General features: G+C 43.0%; 1 protein-coding gene across 1 annotated transcript; it reads right to left on the bottom strand.

Moving 5' to 3' along the window:
- Positions 1-290: 290 nt before the first annotated feature.
- LOC137285028 (H/ACA ribonucleoprotein complex non-core subunit NAF1-like) lies at positions 291-23390 on the bottom strand. The gene is made up of 10 exons (XM_067817203.1): positions 23336-23390; positions 22005-23013; positions 21149-21230; positions 20917-21010; positions 20645-20727; positions 19937-20097; positions 3248-3299; positions 2516-2649; positions 1575-1603; positions 291-1420 (listed from the first exon to the last, which is right to left on the bottom strand). Exons 2-10 carry the CDS (start codon positions 22886-22888, stop codon positions 777-779), a joined length of 2163 nt encoding a protein of 720 aa, XP_067673304.1. The 5' UTR covers positions 22889-23013; positions 23336-23390; the 3' UTR covers positions 291-776.
- Between the last annotated feature and the right edge of the window lie 166 nt (positions 23391-23556).

Below are 23556 nucleotides of genomic sequence, written 5' to 3'. Positions count from 1 at the left end.
CCTACTATGATTTTTCCTGAACTCAATTTCAAATCAATATCTGGCATTTCAGTCTATGATCAGAAACATTAAACCTAAACTTAAACTTTGTTATATCGGGACAAAAAACACACAACAAAACTGCATGTGAAAACAGAGAAATGTTCAAAGCAACAAGATGCAGGTTTTCATCTCCACATTATTCTCTAGGTCTAGACATACAGGGATAAAGATGCACTGATGCACACAATATATCCCCATGGGCCAAAATTATATTTTGATGAAATTCAAAAGCAGAAAAATGGCCCTGCTTGTGTCTCAATTGTTTAATATGATTAAACCTTAAACCCATATCAAAGCATATATATAAGCATAAACAAAATTGGTCATCAACATCAAGAAAGAACTGAAACAGAAAAAAGCTCTATAACTGCATGCGACAACCTCATCAGCAATGTTCATACTTCGTAAATATTGTAATATTTGTATATAGAACCATAAGGAAACCAAAAAAATATCATTATTCGGAAGCCATGAGCAATGTATGTGATATTCATCGGTAAACAAGGAATCAGTTTTACCAGACACTGAGACATTGGTCTGTTTCTTCAGGGTCTACAAATTATGACCATGATAGTTCCATTGAGAAGTGATTCTTGCAATGCTGACTTCTTGATCTGATCGCCGCTGATAGTACAACAGTCATTCATCCTACTAGTTCTACCACCTGCCCAGGGGTGCCCAAGGTGCTCATGCTCACCCCTTGAAGGCACCCACTGCAGTTCTCTAGACCATCCCTACCACCTCCCTGGGGGTACACCACTGAACCTTGTAACTCCTGGCCCTGAAGGCCTCTGGGGATAGCCACCACCCACCGGACCAGCAGTAAACTGTGGTTGTCCTCCAAATGTTGACCTTGAGTTTGGTGGTCTGATCATGGTGAATGGCCCTTCACCATGATCCGAGTTCTGCATCAGTCTTGTATCAACTATAGGATTATTAAACCCACTATGTCCTTGAGAGAAACCATCTGCATGACCATGAAATGGACCACCTCTGAAGTTCTGGCTTTGGAAACCATGATTTGACAGATGACCTTGGTGGTCTTTGTGCTGACCTTGATGACCACCAAAAGGAGGTCCCCTTGGTTGATTCTGGAACTGAGCAGGAAAATGAGGTCCACCAGACAGTCTGTTATTCCCTCTGCCTCCCCGAAAATTGGGTGGTGAAATGAAAGGTCGAGAAGCATGACCTCTTGGCCCGTACGGTACCATCTGTGGCTGCCATTCATCATTCTGAGAAGACATTGATATTTCCTGTGGTTTTGGTGGCCAATTACTGCTCTCATTAGGAGGCCAGGTCTCCGTCTGCTTCGGTGGCCAACTATGTCCTCCACGGCCTCCCCTCTGACTCGACATCTTGGAATGTCCACGAATGGAATCTGTTCAACAGAAACATTGTGTAATTTATACTCCAATATCATGTCAGACACAAAACAAATTACCATACATCGTGACCAATGGCAATAAGACATCTACTTTTATAGTCTTATTTAAACAGACGTATGACAAAGATAAATTTGTTATTGTGGTTACCTTGATTGGTTCCATTTCCACCTTCGCCCCTGAAACATAAAACAAACATAAATGCTTCTGACTTAAGAATACCATTTGGGAATAATCCCTCACTTGAGCTTCCTTTGAGCATGGAATATTTATACAGAGTGCCCTGAAGAACATAACTCTCTGGGGTTCACTAATGTTCCCACCAATACATGACACAAGAGATTATATTATGCAGCATTACATTAATTCATTTGAACTTTTTAGTTTAATATAATCTCAATATGCAACTTTTCTTGAATAAGTTATATGTTAGTTTCCCAAAGCTGAAGACTGATAGTATTATTGATAGAAATGCATTATGTACTTAAAAGAGAAATGTGGGGTGATATTGTGCCTTTAAGCTCTACTTTATCAAGAGCATACAGTGACACCATGAGCAGTATATGTTGGTAGTTGAGGTATGAAGAATGTACAACCTGAAAGGAACTACACTACAAGAGACGTAAGTAATGAAACAATATGAGTTCATCAGTTGCAGTACTTATTTCAAGTTAATTATAAGCATAATTACAAGTTCCACATTCTACCAGCATGGCTGCTTTGAACAGTGAACGGGGTTAGCAGATGTCATGTCAGTTCTAGCCGAATTATTTGGATTTTTACATGACGGCATGTGGAGAATTACTCTGGTCAGATTATTCAAGTGATAGGAGTATATGCAGTTCATGATAGCATAATGATGATTTGAAAATATAAGATATAGGCCAAAATATGTCGAAAAAGCATGATATTGTGTCTAAAACCCAGAAATGGTTCACATACTGTACCTATGTGGAGTATTGAACCCTGGCCTTAAATGTGATGAGGAAACACTTTAACCACTAGACTACCCCACTCACTCCAGCCAGAAAAGGACAAACAAATTGTTCATCTCTAATACTTCATCTGCCAGCAATGTCCTTTATAGTTACCTCATCTTCTTCTTCCTGTTGTTACGAGGCTTTTTGGCCAACTGGTCATCAGCATTGCTCTCTTCAGGAGCTGTTTTGTTCCGATTCTTGGCTTTCATCCTCTTCTCATCTTCATCATCAGAAAAATCCACACACTATACAGAAGAATAGACAAAAATAGCCATCCGTTGGATTGATAGATTCTGCAATGCATTTTTTCAAAACTACCACAGATCATACAAATTGTCTTACTTGTGACAACAGTTTTCACAGAGTGATTGAATGAGTGATTTTAGTTCTAAGTACTACGATTTTAGCAATATTCCAGCAACATCACAGCGAAAGACACCATAAATGGGCTTCACACATTGTGCCCATGAACTGTACCAAGGTTTTTGGCTTGACAAGTGAATGCTTTAACCACTAGTCTACTGTTGGGAAGTATATTTGCTGATATTTTTTTGTGGTTGAATGTATAGAAGAGTATATAGGAGTTACCTCTCTTGGCCAGTGAAAAATGGTGAAGCTACAAGGTCCATGTTTTGATGCCTGTCTTCAAACCGTATATTCTGATAACCACCCAATGAACAAGGCCTATCGAACCACACACAAGTTTCTTGCCTTTTTTCCTTACTTTCACCACCCCACCGCCCTGTTTTCACAAAGACAAAATGTTTAGAGCCTTTCTAAATTATAGTACTTCACATCATCAAATAATTTGATATCATCCTAGCTACTAATATAAGGACTTACCCAAGATGGTGGCTCATTGTTGTTTTCCCATGATGCGTCAGATCCTTTGATTCTACAAAAGATAAGCATTATTATTGAAGGTGCACTTAGGTAACTATCTAGTGAAATATGAACATGTCTACAGGCTGAATATGCAATACTAGTTGCTTACACCTATTTCACACTGGAAAATGGACAGCCACTAACAAAGAGTAACACTGAGAACAATGGAAAAAGCTCATCTCATGACAAGCAACAGTTAAGGATATGGACAACGAATCGTCTGAATGTTTCATGTTGTAAATGTCACAAAAACATATGTTTCTGACAGAAAGTGTGTCAACAACTTTATAACTGACCCTATACACCAAAGAAGCGGTAGCACTGCCTACTGGTTAAAACATTTGCTCGTTGCCAAAAACCCAGGTTCGATTCCCCACATGGGTAAAATGTGTGAAGCCCATTTCTATTGTGCCCTGTCACAATATTGCTGGAATATTGCTGGAATATTGCTAAAGGTGGTGTACAACGAAACTCACTCACTCACTCACTTTACTCCAAATGTACTACTGCAAAGCACTGTATCTACATTTGTCCTCCAACACTCAAGGCATTTTGCTGCAGTGATGTCATGCCAGTGAATTGATGATATAACTTTTCTTTTTCAAGTTTTGAATATTTGGAAATGATATGTAATTTTTTGAAAAAATGACATTTTATACTTATCCTACTCATGCTTATTATACTTATCTCCCCTTCTAACTGAAGTGGACATACAATACTCTCACCCACCAGAAGTCTCTTTATTACAATCATTAATGAATTAAATCTTTCACCACCAGTCAACCAGAGGCATATGCAGCCTTGACACCAAGTTCCCAAAGACTCTGAGGTCACAGATAAAACCTATGTATATCAAGGAAAATGTCAGTTAATAAATCATTAATACTTCTGCATATCACACACCATTTGAAATCAGTCTAATCCTGCTGTTTATATAGGTTAATATAAAAGTTATTTTTTATCATATTATTCAAGTAATATGACTACAACTTAGCTAATTTTTAATGAGATTGAGAATGCAGGCTTACACATTTATGTGTCCAGATACACCACAAAGGAAGCAAACAACAGGCCATTTTGTTTCCATTTGTAACATATCATGATATCCCCTTAACTTTATTTTCATTTTTACACAATCAGAAAGTTACGATAAAAAGATGTCTGAAATGATATGTATGGTTGTGTATTTCCCGATATCAGTGGCATTCCATTCGGTAAGTGATAAAACATTGTGAAATACCTCCATTTTCGAAACTCCATATGAATAACATGTGAGGCAATTCGTTTGATGGCTGGTATCATTCGAAAACTCTTCACATTAACAATATCACTGCGCCCTTGCCAAGAGTATTTTCACAGTTGTAAAAAGCAATCTTATTGGATAAAGATTGGTTTCTAATGACCCTTTTTGGCCTCTGCCGTAAGGATTGTGATTGGTCAAAATCAGACATGCGACCTATGTCAGCCAATCAGATAACAGGTATCGATACTGTCCTTGTTACCTAAATGTATATCATGGAACTTAGAGGACATATCAGGCTAGGTTATCACCTGTGACAAGGAAGTTTTATGCATATATTTCAGCATTAAACATCGTGCCCAAGCATGAAGTTCAAAGTGACGAAAGCTGAGATGTCACTTGAATTACATTACATGATTGCACAAAAAAGATGCAAATAGTAACTCATAATGTTAACTTGAGTAGTATAGGGAATGACAGTTCTGGCTCACTTTCACAAAATGTCTCTACAAAGCCTTATTTACTAAATAAGGCTTTGGTTGGGTCATTAGCTCTTGCTACTATTACCCCTACTACAAAAAAGTTGGCGGTAATTACTGTGCCTTGGTAGGAGGTAATACTGTGCCGTACGGTACGATCAATAATTCTTCTCTTACAAAACCCCTACCCGGCCCATCCCTCAAGTAGTACAAGTTAGGTTCGTCGGCTTTCATATCCACTTTATCTATGTTGTAAGTTTTGACTGACCATATAGGATCGGTGGCTCGCCTACGATTATCGCCCTCGTGTTCCCCCGGCTGGTATAGATACCTCACTAGGGCCCTATCTGGTATCTGTTTCTCCTTCCCACGCAATGGAGCGGCCGACTCTGCAACTATTGATTTTAGTTTGATAGCGTCTGCCGGTTTCTTACCGGTGAGACGGGTGACTTCATGGTTGATTGCCGACACCACCTTGGGTAACCTCGTGACCCATTCAGTCGATCGTTTTCCAGGGGTGACCATCTCCCTAGCATACTGATAGCCGAACAAGCGCTCAGCCAAAGTCCTATTAAATCTCTCAACTATGGCTTGGCTGCGATGGGCTCCGGCCGTGCCACGCCTGACCTTTGTATCGTGTTTGGCTAGCAGTTGTGACACGGCACCCATGAACTCCCGTCCGGGGTCAACTTGCAGCTCTGTTGGCCACGTCAGCGGGCTGCGTTTGTATATGCGTTCGAATCCTCTGGCTACCTGGGCCGAATCTTTCGTGGTCAAGGGTTCTGCTTCCTTGTAACGACTGGCTACATCCACTACGGTTAAGGCATACTTGTACCTCTTGTCGTGGGGTAGGAAAAGTAGGTCTGCCTGGTGAACGCTATTAGGTATGTTAATACCGAACCTCCTTCTAGGCACGTAGCGTGGTGCCGGCAAATAGATCTGCCACAGGGCTTGTTTTTCAAGCCACGCTTTGGCTTCCTCCGGGGGTATTCGCGCTATTTTAGCTAGCTTATCTACTGCGCTAGCTCCTTTCCAGTACCCACGCGGGCTGTAGTAAATAGCCTCAAATTTTTTCATGTCCATACGCGTATGTGTTTATTCCATCAATAGCTATCCAACGTTTCGTGTCCATAGGCGATAGGGACGTCTTGTTTATAGTCAGTCCGTATATCTTATGCCCATCACTTCTAAGTGTGTTCATTTTATGTCTAAAGGTACGGGTCTTGAACAGGGCTTCCTTGAATCTGGCGTGTTTGATGTGTTGTTTCACCACATACTTCTTAACCCCCTTAGCCTTCCGGATCTCACTATTGTCGGCTTTCAGTATGGAGTACATCTTAGGTCTCAAACCTATGTACTCGGCTATGGGCGTGCCAGCACACTCGTCCTTCATTTTACCTAGGACCTTTTTATTTACCGTACTGTGTAGGGTATGGGTCTTAGGGTAGTCGCTGGTGTCGTATAAATCGAGGTGTTTCTTCATGTCCTCGTACACGTCCTCGGTTCGAATCTCCATCAGCAGGGAATCCGTGTCAGTGTACAGCACTTCACACCTGTCGCCGTATTGTTTCTTGAGCTCGTTGTAGTAAAAGTCGTACATCAGGTGTTTGGATAAATCGAGGATGCTCATCCCCACGTAAACAGGCCGGTTGAATTTTATGTGGCTTTTCTTCATGTGTATGGCAACCAGGTTGTCTGTAAATATTTTATTACGGTTGAATGCCGGACTGGCTATCAATTTCCTGAGCTTGTCTTCCTCACTAGATCTAACCAGCTTCACGGTTACGCGTTTCCTCAGGTTTTCCATAGTCTTACCAAACACCGAGTTGTTCATGAGCTTGTAGAGATTTTTCTCAAAATCACTGGTTGCTTTTTTTCGTAGGTCTGTGTTCATTCTGATGTAGGGCTCCATCCATGGGCTCTGGTCGAACATGAGCACCCTGTGTATTTTGGTCAGCCTCATACCCAACGACAGGTACAGCTGTAGGTTGCGATAGTGAACGATGTACTTGGTCTTATTCATTAGGTTCGGCACGAGTTTTTCAACGTCTGTCACACGACCACCTGACAAGTTATGTTGGTACTCAGACATCCAGTCTGTGTTAACCCTCATACGTTCGGGGGCCAGGGGGTAGCTGTTGTGCGATGTGTGTAATTCCTTGGGATACTCTAAGTCAACTTCGAGGATATACCCTTTGTTCGAATCTGGTGCGACCCCCATAACATCAACGTGGGGTACCCATTCGAATCCCCCTGTAGGTAGATACTGGCTCATGGCCCAGCCGTACAGGTTGTTTGCGTCGAGGTATAGAATGTGATTGGTTGGTTTGTTAGGATCGTAACCTTTCACGTATTGATTATTTGCTTTCGCGTATCGTTTGGATGCCATGGAAATACCACCTCGCAAGCCTTTCTCAATGAATAGGTGCATGTCGTAATCTGTGAGCAATTCCAAATTAACTCCGGTCTTTTTAAGCAAGGCGTCCCACGACAAACCTGGGCTGGTGTAATACCATGCGGGGTCGAGTTTATACTGCTTTAAACATGTCTGCCGAAACGTTTCAAACACGTCGGCTAACAGCAGTACATCTGTCCTCAAGTACAGGTCGTGATAATCACCCAGGTTCTTACAACCCAGTTTATTCCATACGTTAGTCGCGTGCGAGTAATCATCTCGTGAGACGGACGCCTCATTCAGCTTGCTATAAAAGCAGTCAATAGGGGGTAGTCTGGTCTCGGTGAACTTGGCCCAACTATCCATGTACTCATAGGGGTACACACCCTTCCTCATAAGCAGGGGTCTAGTCTCGGCGTCTGTGTATCGATCGGTGATAGGGAAGGTATTGTTGGCCTTGACCAGACTGTCGAGTGACGACAGGAGGAACTGAAACGAGTCAATGAACCTAAGTCCGTTTAAACTGAAGGAGATGTATCTCTCCATGTTGTTGGGGATGCACGTTATATTACCATCGATTTTCGCAATGGCCTGCATGATCAAGTGTGAGTCGTACCCTCTCAAGTTGTGAAAGACAACGGGGATGTTTATTGTCTTAGGGTTGATTTTAAGCTTGAGGTTGCACGCGTTGTGAGCGGCGCCTCTATACTTACCAGTTATGTGACAGTGATCTCTCACCGAATCACCGTTAAGTGGTGAGTCGCACACGTGGCAGTTAGTGCTACTAGCGTGAGCTAGCCTGTCGGCTCGGGTCATACGCATGGGAGCGATTCTATACAATGCATTCCTAATAATTTTTTCTTCCTCCTGCAAACACTTTAGAAACCTTTCAGCCGCGTCAGGGCCCCTATACACTACCGGAGCTTTCGTTTCCCCGTCACAACGGACGACAATGTATCCAAACGAACAGGCTTTATGCTCTTGTGTCTTGTGGGTGAAGCTACCCCCACTAGGGGGTGTGGGGGAATCCCCACCCACAACTAAGGCTTCGAAGTCGGCGTATATAATATAAGGTACAGACATTTGGTTCTTGTGGTTACTGAATTTTAGGATATTTTCACCTTCCTTAGGCATGTCGACTCGTATGGCCGTCTGCCCCACACCTTGGCAATCATCCCGGTGGGATTCTAATAAATCAGCTCGACTGAAACCGTGTAGGCATCGTACACAAAAGTGTTTTTCCCCATCGTGTTTCGACTGGTCGTGCAACAACCGGCTGAGATGTTTTATCCACGTGTAGTGATACTTTTCACCTAGTTGGATCATGAATATATTGATAACTTGGCGATCCTTCACCGGGCTGACCCTGTGTACTATTGTTTTGTTACCTTCGTGCCCAAAGACATTTATAGCCAGATTATTCTGTTTTTCTACTTTAGTGATCTGGGATATGGGGGTGGGTTCATCTATACCATCCCAATTAAGCCCATCGTCTTGGGGATAACTAGAAAGCCTATCTGAATTCTTACCAGCTGGAAATAAGGCTGACCTGATAGCTAACCTAAGGCAATCGTTTCCTCTATTCTTAACGTTTACTATGGCATGTTTATTCCTATAGTAGGGGGGCAAGGCTAGGTATGACCCGCCTCTGAACGGCACGTAGTTAGCTATGTCTAGATAGACATTATCGATTTTATCTACAGCCCACCCGGACCCCAAGTGTGTGTAGCGTTCTAGGTATTCTCGTATCTGCTGAAAACTTGTATCGATTGATGCATCAATGGTCTCTGTATGTGTGGCGACCTCTTGTTGACCTCGGAAGTAAGGCTGAACATACTCAGTGGTACTCCCAACCTGCTTATCGAGCGACATTTTCACTGTGATCTGAAACTTGATACTTCCTAGATTATTTAGTTCCTGGTTGACTTTATCAGCTATCAGAGGCTTGATATCTGTAATGTCTATGTTTCTATCAACGTGCATGCGCCAACCTCTCAAATAGTTACCTACAGCGCGCTCAGTGCGAACGAACTGCAGGTCAACAGCTCTATTCTGTCGTAATAATTCTACAAGCTGAGGTTTTCTCATACGGGAATACCCACCTAAACCCAAATCGTGTGCCTCGGCTTTCAGTTGTTTTACAGTGGGAGGTTTTGCTACGGGGGCATGTGATAACAATGCGGTTAACCCGGCTCTCCCCAGGTTTGAATAACCCGTGTGTCCAAGCTGTTTTGCTTGAGCTTTTAATTGTTTAACCGTAGGAGGGACTTCTAAACCTAGTAATCTCAACAATGCTGACTTCCGCATTCTAGAATACCCGATAACACCTCTCTGTTTTGCGACCCTCTTGAGCTCGCTTACAGTAGACATCGTGTTTACACCTAAGAGAACTAATGTCTAATTGGTTCACAGTAAGGGGAGGTAACTCTTAAGTGGCTATCTTGAGCAGTCGCCTACGTTCTTTTATGTAGCCTTTTTTATTCTCGTATATGAGTTGATGTCTGACTACGTTCGCTCCGTGAGCTTTACATAAACAGTAGTGCCCTTTAACCCCGATACCACACACAGAACACGTGTAGTTAGGACTTCCCATATGGAAACAACAGAACCCCTGATTCCTGCATTTCCTACCACAGGCCTCGGTCTTCCCCATAAGTATGTATTCGCATCGGTATGGAGCGGGTCTCATGTTTACTTATATAGGTATTTTAGTTTAATTGCTTCGCAACCAACGCAGTAGCTGCTATACCCAACACTATGAAGCCCAGTTCACGATTCATTTGTCCCTTGGATGGTGTGTAGTACTGAGCGAGTGTGGGTTTATTGAGCGGTTCCAATTGTTTACCAGTTAGTAGATAGTATTCTTTCATTGCTTCATCAACATCGTTGAATGTTTGAACGGCATGGTTTTCACGCGTGAGTTGTTCGTTAATAAAATCGATCCTCTGGAGGCGTTTTTTAGCGTACTCGGCCTGTGCTCTTTGTAATTTCTCAGTAGCGAGATCGTGTCGCTTCCTTTCTTCCTGTATTTCAGCCGCGTGATCATCTCGTAGTTTCGAGAAGAGGTAATTACTCCCGGAAAATGCCAGGGCATTCACTAACGCCCCACCGACCATCATAGCTATCGTGGCCATCCCTATATTTATTTCATTATATTATCAGGTATGATCCCTTGTTTTACTAGGATGTCTTTTGTGGCCATCGCCATACCAAGGTTCATTATGAGCACACCCATATCCTGCAGGTTGAAATCTAGCTTGATAGTTGGTTGTTTAAGCACCATTTTAGTCAACCGAGCGTACCCTACGGCTAGACTAGCGACCACTGTGGCGTGGTATGCGTCGTTGACGAACGTTTTCCCCTCAGACATTATGTATATGATATAAAATATTAAAATTATAACATGATATGCGGGTCGACGGTGGGGCCTGCCGGCGGCGTGGGGGTATCCACCTCACGGTTAGGGTTTCCCTCACGTGTATATAACCACGAGATAGCCAAGGCAGCAGTTACGCCTACAGCCAACAACAGTCGGGTTGGATTGGTCACTTTATGTTGGTTACACCACCGTTTTTTACCGGCAGCTACTCTCTTAGGATTCTTCTGTCTGGTTACTGTTGAAGTGGTCTCCACCGTCACTGGTTCCTGTGAAGGGGGTACCACCACTGGGGTCTCCTCCTGTGCAGCATCCATCTATACTATTATTATTATTCTTTCTCTCAAATTGACAATGTTTTGCCGTGATAATCGCCGCCGTCACTGGAGCCAACAACATACCATATTTGTGGTACAGCCCGCAGCTGATAGAGCTCACGGCGTGTTCGATAAAAGGGTCTTTATCTAGGTCCTCCCACAGGTAAAGTCGGCGCTCTGGTGGAATGGGAAGGAAGTGTGATACAATACCGGTGTATATCTGGGTCATAGCCGATCCTATTGTCTTTGTCATTTCTGCTCCGAGCCGGGACTCGTATCTAGCGTACAGCTTATCGATTTCTTCGGCTGACATTTTGTGAATTTTATCCGGGGTGTAGTCTCCAAAGTAATGTTTGGCTTTGCCTCCAACAGCCAACGCCACCAGTTTCTCTCGCTTGTCATCAGTGGGGCCTGCCGTACCCCCAGGTACCAATTGTTCGAGCAATTCCTCACACTCCATCTTATAATATAACAAGTAAGATTTAGTTTTAACTATATAATACCCGATACAAACAAAACACAGAGAAATGAAGGTTAAGTTGCACACGACAAATACTTCAAATATCATAGCTATGCTTAGCATTTGCTTAGCCTTGCTTAGCTTTGCTTAGCTTTTGCTTAGCTTTGCTTAGCACACTCTATATGCTACTGGTTGGTCGGTTTTTAGAACGAGCTTAGCGTGTTTAGTTTCAGCGAGCTGTTTCTTCACCCGTTCCCGTTCTAATTTACTCATCACATCGTTCTCTCTCAAACACTCCTCGAACGAATCCCTGTCCTTGCAGTGAAATAAGGCCACCCATCGCGTCTGCTCCCTGAGGTCTTTCAACACCGAGTTGAACTTCTGCGTTAGCACCCAGACGCTGTGATTTGCATGCCGGCCGGAGAAGGCCAGGTACGATAGCATGTCTCTCTTTTTTGTTATCTCGCGATTAGCGCTGCAGTCGTCCAGTATGAACAGCGTCGGTTCCCCTTTAAATTTCTCGTGAAGAGCTTTCAACCAGTCCTGCAGGCGTGTTCCAGGGTCGATTTTGTGTACGTCCGGGTCCGTCATCACCCAAGGTCGCGCGTACGTTTTATTCATGCTCAGAGTAGGGCACATGATAACAATGTTATCGAACACATCCTTGTAGTAACCCTCCAACATATCCAACACGAAAACTGTCTTCCCACAACCAGTCTGCCCGCATATGATAGCGCAGTGTGGGTCAGTGGGTAGTGGGGGGTACCCCCCATCAGTAGATGGCTTGCACGAATCTCCCATTATCTATATTAAGTTGCGCGTCCATAATAACGTACAGATATAATTTCAACTTACCAGCGGTTTGAGCCTTCTTAGTAATCTGGATGGTTATCCCTTCGCTACCGTTATCTATACGGCGCCCGCTACCGTGCAGTTTATCATCATCCGTGGATCGCATGTCCAACCATAGGGCGTACTTGGTGGTCAGGTATTCACCGATCTGCACGGAGCCGAGGTCCAGGTCCTTTGTTATATAATCCCCCACTGGTAGCTTTTTTATCTCATCCCACTGCTGGTGTGGTCTCATACCATGACTGAACAGCTGGTTGGGCACGCCCTCGATGGTAACTTCCACCTTTTCAATCTCGGGGTTGAAAAACTTCTCGCTGTCCCTCCGGAATGGATCGTAATCCTCCACGGGGACGACCAGGATACCTTTCATCGATCGCGCCGGCACGTTCAGGTTGATATTCCACACAGTGTCGCTCTTATCTCGCACGACTGATCTATGCCTCAGTACGCGATCGTACAGTATAGCCATCTTCCCAGAGTACTGACTTCGAACCTGCCTGGCCAGCTCCGGGCTAGTGACCATGTCGAACTCCAGAGAGATGTTGTCTATGGCATAACTGGCCTCATCACCGTTCGGCGTACGCACTACTTTGCTATAGTCGTTAAACGTGAGCTCGTATTCTAGCCTATCACCCAGCGCGGCCTGGTAAAACGGCGCGTGTCCCGTGAGCAACTCGAAGTCGAGCGGCACGCAGAATCGATTCCCGTATGCTAGAGCGATAGCCTTTTCACCGTCCGATAGCTTGTCTTGCTGGTCTGTCGTGAAGACGTATCCTATGCGCGCCCGGGTTGATTTGCTGATGCCCTGGTACACATCATTGACTCGTTCTCTCTCGCTTTTCCAGAGATCCTTGTAGCAGTGAAACACGTCGCTGTCGTCGATGCTCAGCACCTCGTTACCGCTGATCTTGACGGTCGTTTTCTTGATGATAGCTCGACCCACGTTCCGCACTAGCTCGCGTTTGTCGTTGTCGGAGGTCAACGTGATATTGAACGCCAGTCGAACAGTGCCTGGTACAATGAGGTCATTCTCACCAAGGTTTGGAAATCTAACCAGCAGAGTTTGATTCTGGTCTATCTTGCTGGGATTGTTGGTGATGGTCACCGACTGTCGCACGGCTCTGGCGCCTAATGGCTCTCTCAATCTTCTGAAAGGATCTAATTTTCTACCGTACATTGTTATATAAATGAAATATATTTTTAATACTAATGGATGAAGACATACCTATGGATGATATGTGGGACGATAGTGCCCAGGCATTCAATGATGACCAGGAGACCTCATTCTCGCAAAGTGATGAGCTCCTTAAAGGCGCCGTCGACGATTATTACAACGCAGTTGAAAATAAATCCAAACTCAAGCCGTTGGGAAGGAACTATTCCGATTTTACCCTCAGCAATGGCACGCTGCGTTTGAAGTCTCGCCCGGAGATCGATCTCATGAATAAACGCACTAGAGAACCGCTTGCTTTATCAACATTGGCCGGTAAATATGGGATTGACTTTATCCGCGATGAACTAGGCTTAGAATATTACGGTGGCGCGCGACCTAAGATTCCTCCGAAGTTAGTTCAAGGTCTGGAAGGCATCAGGGACGCCCCATCGGATCAAAACATGACTTATGATATTAAAAAGATGTTGGCCGACTACGAGAACGAGCCCTTCCCGGGGCTCGAATTTACCGTTCGGGAACTGAGGGGGTTGGACCTGTTGATGCAAACCATTCGTGGTCAGCTCTGGAAAAGCACAGCCAAAATAAGTGAGATAGACGACCACATCGCCTATGAAAAGAAAAAACTCGGTGAAACTGAGGACGAGTCTATGAAAACCACCATCGAGGAACGAATACGTAATTTGGAAGATGAAAGGCAGACCTGGTTGGAGACAGCGTCCGGCTACAAAGAAAAGCTTAGATCCCAGGTCAGCCGTATACGGGAAACCATCAATCAAGTCCTCCACCGAGACACCACGTTAGCAGACAGGATTAGGATATTGTTCCGGGAGCAAGGGATCACCATCGCCAGCATTCTGACTGCATTGGGTTTCATTATATCAACCCTGGTGGTGTCACTGGTGGGGGGAACCCCTGTGGGTCCTGCAGGCGGAGGGGGAACTCCCAGCGGTGGTGGGGGTGTTAAAGACTGGATTAAAAAACTCGGGGAAGGCCTAGCTAAACTGGCTGGTAAAGCCGCCGAAGCCCTTCCCGGCATCCTGGGTAGCATCGTCTCGTGGTTGTTGAGCGCTCTGTCTAAAACTGCCATGTGGCTCAGTCAAAACCTGTGGGCAGCCATCGTCGCCGTGGCGGGTCTGGTGTACGTAGCGGCTAAGAAATCTTTAACCAAATAAGTCCCAAAGTTACCCCACCAACCACTAAGGCTGTTTTATTATCAATATGCTGCTGAGCCTGAATATGGGGGTGTGTGGGGGACACATGAACTTTAGGCACCGGGGGTGGCGCCACTATACCCTTTTCACGTGGTGGGATGTGTGGGATATAGGGGGTGTTAATATCGGAGTTGATACCCAACTTTTGATCCTTCGTGGCTATGACTATTTTATTGTTATAACCCACCACTTTTTTTATTCTCAGTTGCATATCACTCGGGGCCATGTACAACCCCACGCCGAACACGTAATTGACTTTCGATCTGGCGTATTCTAACACGTTTTGGTAACGGTCGATAGCCCTCGGGAGATCAACTGGAGAATTGATAGCATCCTCAACGTTGGAAACGAATTGTGTCTGAGCGTCGTAAGCAGTTCCCTTACCGAGGATGTTAGAACGCGTCATCGACTGCGCACCCAACAGCGCCCACACGTACGTTCGAATCGAGTCGTTCAAGCGTATTGTACCAGCACGAGTGAATCCTTTCGATGTTTTTGAGATCATTTTAGTCCAGGCTGTGGCTGCATCAGGACTGGTTTGCTTTATACAGCTGACATGGATCTTTTCATTCGTTGTGGGGCCTGTAAATGTATGCCGGTTTGGGTTGTATGAACCATCTTTAGAACCGGCATAATATGTTCCGGACCTGTAGAAGTACACGAGAACTATACCGAGACCATGGTTCACACCAGGAAGGCGAAAGTCTTTATTCATTGGAATCTCAAACTCCCCACAAATACGTTCATAAGCGCGTCTATCATAGGGGTTATTCGTCATACTCCACGCTTTATCTTGGGGAAGAGGAGCACTTATTTCCTTCAATATTCGTCTCGTTTGATAATAAATATGAAACAAAATAACCGCCTTACTCAGTTCGTCTATACCGTAGTCTGGTGTCACACCCGACCCTGTCGTCGCACACCACACAGCAAAGTTGAGTTGGTTCTGCCAAAACTGCATTGGGTTTTGATTCCAGTTTACCACCGCCTGCGCGTTATTAACGGACACGACATACTTTTCAAAGATATCAATAAAAGTTGTTTTAAACCCCGTACCATCTGCATTCACCACGATTTTCAAGTGTGCTAAATCCATATTATAATATATAATTCATATATTATAATATGTACATAACACTTCCAGGAATAACGAGCGGTGAGGCCGTTCAGCTGACGCACGCGATCGATAACACGTCAGGTCAACTCGAAGTCGCACTCTGCGATATCACCTACCTACCGCAATGGACTAACATCAATATCAGCAACAATAAGCTGTTCGTCAGTGGAACTCGCAGCCAGATAACTGACGGCTACTACAGCGTGTGCTCTCTAAACGACGAGGTCTTCAAACCCCTGGGAGCCGAACTCAAGATGAACGACTCAAACGGTACAGTGGTGTTAATCAACAATGGAATAAACCCTTTGAGGCTCGGCCGACCATTAGCAAGGATGCTCGGTATGTCTCCTGACGAGATAAAACCAACAACAACCGTCACAGGCACGAAGTTACCCGACCTAGTACCGTACCGAGAGCTATACATTCATCTCGGTCAGGTGAGCACAACGTATAACATTCAAGGAGGCCACCCTTCCACTATACTGAGAGCAGTGCCGGTGAAAACTGAGAAATTCAACGACGGTAGAACCGAGTCATTTTCACCACGGCAGTATAAGAGATTAACCCAGGGCAACATACCTGAGCTGACAATATCGGTGTTAGATATAAATCATAATCCTGTAAATATAGGATACCTCAGCTTAACACTTCATGTAACATGACCAGCGCACAAGGACCCGGAGTGAAAAAATGCGTCAATATCGGGATCTCCGACCTCGGAGACACGCGCGGTTTCGACGCTCCCGGAGTAGATGGTAAATCGTACGCCTTGCAACTGAAAAACAACATTTACAAACGCGTTGAAATCCCCTCCGGTGGAACCCTAAGTGATATGATAGATACCACAAGAGCAACAGTCAACACTAAGTACGCCCTTGTCAACACCGGTAATAATAATTGGGTAATATACCCATCGTTCGGTGGTAAACTGTTCGACTTAGACGATGTTGAGAGCACTACCGTCGTCAAAAACAAACCATATATGCTCGTCTTCACTGAAGATGACAAGTGGGTGTTGTTACCCGATAAAGACGACTGGTTGATCAATATTAGACTCGTCTCCCCTTACGTGTTCACAGATAACAAAGACAACCACCTAAACAAAGTCGTGAACAATGGAACCCTGCTCGTGGCTTACGTCCCAACTCAAAGACGTAGCGTAGTCGTCAGCCCAGCCAACACTGCGGTAGCCCACATGCTATCGAGTAAACCGGCCGTACAAAACGTGAAATTGCAGTTGGTGTCTGAATTCGAAGGCGTGACCAAGGTACTAGATAATATAACGATAAACGGAACACTGATCATCAAAGTATACCTAGGGGAATCATCGGGGAATAATATCGAGATCGTGAAGGGGATCAAACTCGGGTGGGGTAAACAACATCAGTTTCAAATTTGTAATGTTTACGTGCTGGAGGGTGTCGGCCCCAAGACCAGTCTGCAGGGGGTCAACGTGATCGTGGAAAACAAGATATCACTAATAAATATCTTCCTGCCTGACAACATACACTTCATGGGTATGAAGTTAACCCCTGAAATATTATCAGAAACCCAGTTGGAAATTATATCGTAATAGTATAATAATGACCAGTCATCATCCCAACACTACGCTTAACGACCTAGGAGACACGGAGGGATTCGATCAGCCTGGTGAGGAAGATGAATTATACATCCTGCACTTCAAAGACAACGTGTACAAACGGGTGCCGTTATCAGATTTTAAAGAACCCAAATGGCTGATCAACTTAACACCAGCCTCACCTTATATCACAATAGGTGAAAATGGGGTGATCTCTAAGATTAAGAACAACGGTAGTTGGGTCGGGGATTTCATTCCGGAGAGGTCATTAATCATGATAACTACTGGTCCCGGAAAAAATAGGTTAAGGACTATAGTAAAAAATAAATTACCATTTCGCAATAATCATTATAACGTATATCTTGATATATCCTCCCCTTTCACACTCATCATAGAAGTCTTCTTTTTCTATTTAGGTAATGAAAACACCTCAAAAGTACACCAAATTTTACCCGGGGTGTCAATACACTGGTTTGATGAACACACAAGCCAATATTGTCGTATTGTTATACAACAGGATACCCACGGGGCCCCTATAAACCGCTTAATAAGCCTCAGTGGGGTTTTTATTACAACAGAAAAGTCTATTAGCCTCTCACCTATTACCCTGATTGATGGTCTAGATCTTGTAGGCTTAAAATATATTAATAGACAATTAACTGAAACCCAATTAAAATATCTTTCAAAATATATATTATAGGATGGGTCTGTACCCAGTCGTAGAGGAAGTAGCGAAGACGTTGGAAACCGTAGATGGGTTCCGCTTGAGGCAGTTATGTGATGTGAAACGCCAACTAGAACAAGACCGTGACACGCGGAAAGCTCTATGTAAAAAGTACAATAGAGCTTTCAATATCGTGGACGGGGCTGACACTACCCTTATGGCAACCAGCATGGGACTAGGGGCGGCAGGCGTTGGGTTGTTAACCACCATCGTGGCTGCACCTATAGTGTTAGGTATTGAAATAACGGCTGGGGTGACAGGGTTGGTAGGGTTGGCGCTTAAGTTAGTATCACGCAGACTTAATCGTAAGGCATTGAAACATGACGAGATCAGGGTTCTGGCCGAAGCAAAGCTGAACACAGTGAGTGAGCGAATTTCCACGGCACTCTCTGACAGTAAGATCTCAGAAGAGGAGTTTCGTTCAATCCTATCTGAACTCACAAAATATAACGGAATGAAACAAGATATTCGGTCCAAGTCTCGTAAGTCTGCTATCAGCGAGGACGAGAAAAAAAAGTACATAGCACAGGGAATACAAAAAGCCCAGCAAGCCTTTATTATGAACACCAAAGAGATCGTAGGCGGTTCACATTAAACTGTTTCATTGATATAAACATAACATAGGGGGCGATAGCCGTAGGCGAGCCACCGATCCTATATGGTCAGTCAAAACTTACAACATAGATAAAGTGGATATGAAAGCCGACGAACCTAACTTGTACTACTTGAGGGATGGGCCGGGTAGGGGTTTTGTAAGAGAAGAATTATTGATCGTACCGTACGGCACAGTATTACCTCCTACCAAGGCACAGTAATTACCGCCAACTTTTTTGTAGTAGGGGTAATAGTAGCAAGAGCTAATGACCCAACCAAAGCCTTATTTAGTAAATAAGGCTTTGTAGAGACATTTTGTGAAAGTGAGCCAGAACTGTCATTCCCTATACTACTACTTGACAACTTTATGAGAACTGTTGTTGATTTTATTCTCCAGTTTATTTGATTTGTTTAATTATATCCTCTAAACATTGTTAATTTGCTCATTGAGAACTCTGATGTGGACCCATTGCCAAAGCAGGTGTGCGAGAAGTTTTTCTCAATAACATTGCGAAAAATAGTTCTTACTCTAATCCTGCCGGTAATATACATGTATGACCATTTGAAATGTAATAAGTGTTTACAGGCATTGTGAAGAGTGACAGATTTGATAAATGAATCTTATGTTAGTTAGCTTCCTAAAATTATACATCATTTTGATGTGACTACTCCCTGACTGATTTTTCAGCCTATGGTGTTGCATGGGTTAAATGTTATGCATATGCCAAAATCATTTATCATTATGTTGATAGCTGTAATGTTGGTATAATAATAATAATAATGCTAATTTTTGTGCCTAGAAACCATCATGATAGTGCTCCCTGGCACTACATTATTACACTGCCAGAAATATACGTTCAAAGCTGCTACTAAGCACTAAGCATGACCATATAGATGCGTACATCCAGTTCCCAGGTACCCATTTTAAAACAGCTGCAATGACACTAGAGAGTGCGTGACCCAGCCCACAAATTTTGGGTGTCACCACCTGGTTTCAAAGCCAGGCCTTTGAAAAGAGAGACCAGCATGCTACTACACAACTGTGCTCATTCCAAATGCTAGTCAACTGCATGTTTGACTGACTACTGACTCAAACCCCATCAGAACCCTTCTCTGTGCCTCCTCTCACCTCTTCAGCTGCTCCACAAACACAAACTGTGTGTATTCCTGTTCTTTGGGTGCACAGTAGATACTCAATCCTATGGCAATGTTCTTGTTAGTGATGTCATCTACGCTGTTGAATCGCACAGAGTAGAATGGAGAAGCTACTGTGCCAAATACTTCAAATATCTGAAACACATCAAAAAGTTTTAAAAATCAGCTGTGTCCACATGTGGGTCATGGAATCATACACATCTAATGTCCATAGGATCCTGCACACTTTCAAGTCACAAGGCTGATGGGTAATAGGGCCACACATATCTGGAGGTCATGAGAACATGTACACTATGAACCACAAGATCATCCACAAATCTAAGAGTCAAAACATCATACACATATATGGGCTCAAAGATCATCCACATCTAAGGGCCATAAGATCATCCACACATCTTAAGGTCCTAACATCATCCACACATCTAAAGGCTCTCAGATCATCCACACATCTAAGGGCCATAAGATCATCCACACATTTAACTCCAAGGGCCTGAAAATCATCCACACATTCAAAGGCCCTAAGGTCATTGACATCTAAAAGTAATAGGATCATGCACAAAACTGTGCTCATGTTGGCAACCAGTTCTCTATTTCTCAAGTAGTACCCAGGTCATGTAATTATAAAATCCAGGAATATCAACCCATAAACACCCAGACCTCTGTAGACCTATCCTGTTCTCACCTTCCCAAATGCTTCCCTGTTTTCATTGAAGAGCACTGTCTCCTCATCCAGGGCAGGCATGTTCTTGCTGGCTTGAATAATGACTGATAACAACACAACATAAGAATCTTCATTAAAAAGGTAATCAATAGCTGATTATATTGATCAGGTACAATACAATGATTAAAGTAAATTTCTTGATTTCCTTGCACAGATGTTACAACTGCTATCTACACTGTTTCCTGTTGTATGAAAAAAAAAAATGAAAATGTTGAATTCTTAAATCCACTGACCTAGAATGCCAACAATCCCTGAGACCTTTCCAATTTCTTGCATCTCCACAGTTTCATCAACGGAAATCTTCAGTTCCTCCAAGGGGGGTAACTCCTGCAACAAAACGGCACCTGCTAAACGGACGGTCAGGAAACATGGTTGTGGTGATACACACGTTTTACCACTGATACAGTCCTCACTGTAGACATAAAGCAAACAAATGAAAACAAGGTCAGGATCTCATAACATTACCTCTGGGTAGAGTTCCCCTCGTGTTCGGATACCATCAAAAGGTTTTTTCTTCTTGCCAGGTTTTCCCTCCTCCTCTTCTTCCCTGTTGAAAAAGGTGAAAAGTGAATGCAGTAAAACATGTGCCTTGAGTGTATCTAATGTGTCTATTGAGACAGACAAAACTGTTATGAGACTGTTCACAAACCAGGCCATAACAGCCAACTCTGGCCAAGGAAATTGTTTTCATGGCATTCTACTCCCATATTATCTGACTGATCAATAAATGATAGGTTCATAAATCCATTAGTATTATAAATGTTTTGAATTAGCTATTTCAAATTACTACTTGCTAATGCTGAGTGTTCGTGGTATTTAAGCATGATCATTGTTGAATCTGACATACTTTATTTCCAGGCTCTGTAAATTATAAATTAGGCCAGATTAAATTTATTTATTGTTTCGTGGATCTGCAGTCATATTTTTTTAACAATACGCCAAAAAAACAACAACAATTTTCCTTGCTGAAAAAATAAAATCCTTGTGTTTTCATTGACTAAAAAGTGAACTAGTAATATGAAGAAGTAATGGTGGCCATGTTAAAATTCAGAGACAGCAAAACCAGGATTATTAGCATAAAATTTCCATTTCTATGGCCTTGCACTTTCAAGAGAGATGTCGAAATGACTAAATTAACTGAAAGCTCACGACATAAACTCACGTCAGGAAAACTAATAATGTTTTAAAAAGAAATAACTATGTATACATTGGTAGACATGATACAAGTAGACAAAATATTCCTCATCACCATATATATCAATAACACAGTAGTCATTATTTTTACTTTCACCTATACCCTTAAGTTTAAAATTGTTTGTACCTGTCTGACACAGTTTCTCGTTTGGGCTCCTCCAGGTCTGAGCCCGATGATGTGGAAATACTGCTGTCACTATCATCGCTGGAGTCAGCCTCATCACTGCTGGAATCCCCATCACCACGGTAGTCCATTGACACAAGCTTTGTCTTATGGGGCTTGTCATCTTTGATTACTGTCTCTGTTGTTGTTGCCTCTGATTCCATGTTGGTATCTTCTTTCTTTTCCTCTTTGTTTGTCTCTTCCTCTTTCAGGCTGGACTTTCCAGTTTCACATGTTACATCAGCTTTGCTAATGTCACTTTTCTGTCTGACCTCATTGTCAAGATTGGAATCAGTTGGATGTGTACCATTCATCTCACCACTTTCTACAACTATACTGACTGGTTCAGCATGTTTCATGCCCTCAACAGGAATGTCATCCATGCCCTTGCAATGTGTGACTACCTTCTCTGTTTTCTCATCAACAGTCTTGCTCACAGCACACACTGAAATCTCTGTCTTCACTTCAGAATCATTGAAGTCCATATCCATTTTTTCTTCTGTCTGAATTGTCTCTGAGGCTGTCATTGCTTCTGTCTCCATTATTTCATTTAATTCAGTATTTGTTTCATGTGACCCATCCTCCTTGATTGTTGTTTCTGTTGTTGCCCCTCTCTCCATGATGTCATCTTTCTTTTCCTCTTTGTTTGTTTCATCTGCCTCTTTCAGGCTTGACTTTCCAGAGGTACATGTTACATCACCTTTGCTATCCAAGTTGAAGTTATTTTTCTGTGTAACTACATTTTCAAGACCGACATCAGTAGCATATGTATCATTTGTCTTACTATTTTCTGAAACTACATTGACTGGTTCAGCATGTTTCATGCCCTCTACTTGAATTTCAGCCATGCTCTTGCAATGTGTGGCTACCAGCTCTGTTTTTCTATCAACAGTCTTGCACAGAGCAGACACTGTAACGTCTGTAGTCACTTCAGGGTCACTGGAAGCACTGAAGTTATCACTTAATTCATCTTCTGAAATTGTACAGTTAACACGAATTAAAACACCAGTTCGAAATTAACCAACAATAATTTATGTTAAGGTTGAATAAATCTTTAGAATATGTCTCACCGAAAGAAACAATGGGAATGTTATTATCTCACCATTATTACTTTGATATATAACAATAACATTATCAATAGATTCTAATCCGTCATGGAATGACAAATTACTGATATCACCATCTTGACCGACTGACAGTTACTCAAAGACGGGTGTGAACTGAGAGCAAACCTGTGAGTGTGGATAACCAAACAGATTAGCAGATCTAATCGGTTACTTTAATGATTTTCTTACCTCGTTATTTTGACAAACCATGTGCGCTGAAGTGACCTTGGGTCAACCGGAAGTTATTGCATTGTTGGCACATTACTTTTGAACTATATATTTATTCTTATGACACATTAGTTTGATCAGCATAATTGAAATACCAAACATTATCTCACCATTTTGCTTATAATTACTTACGAAAAATAATAACTAGGTGTTTGTCTATTACACTAAAAGCGCTATATATG

The sequence above is a fragment of the Haliotis asinina genome, chromosome 5, assembly GCF_037392515.1.
Source record: "Haliotis asinina isolate JCU_RB_2024 chromosome 5, JCU_Hal_asi_v2, whole genome shotgun sequence".
NCBI lineage: Eukaryota > Metazoa > Mollusca > Gastropoda > Lepetellida > Haliotidae > Haliotis > Haliotis asinina.
This window is presented reverse-complemented; position numbering and strand designations above follow the sequence as displayed.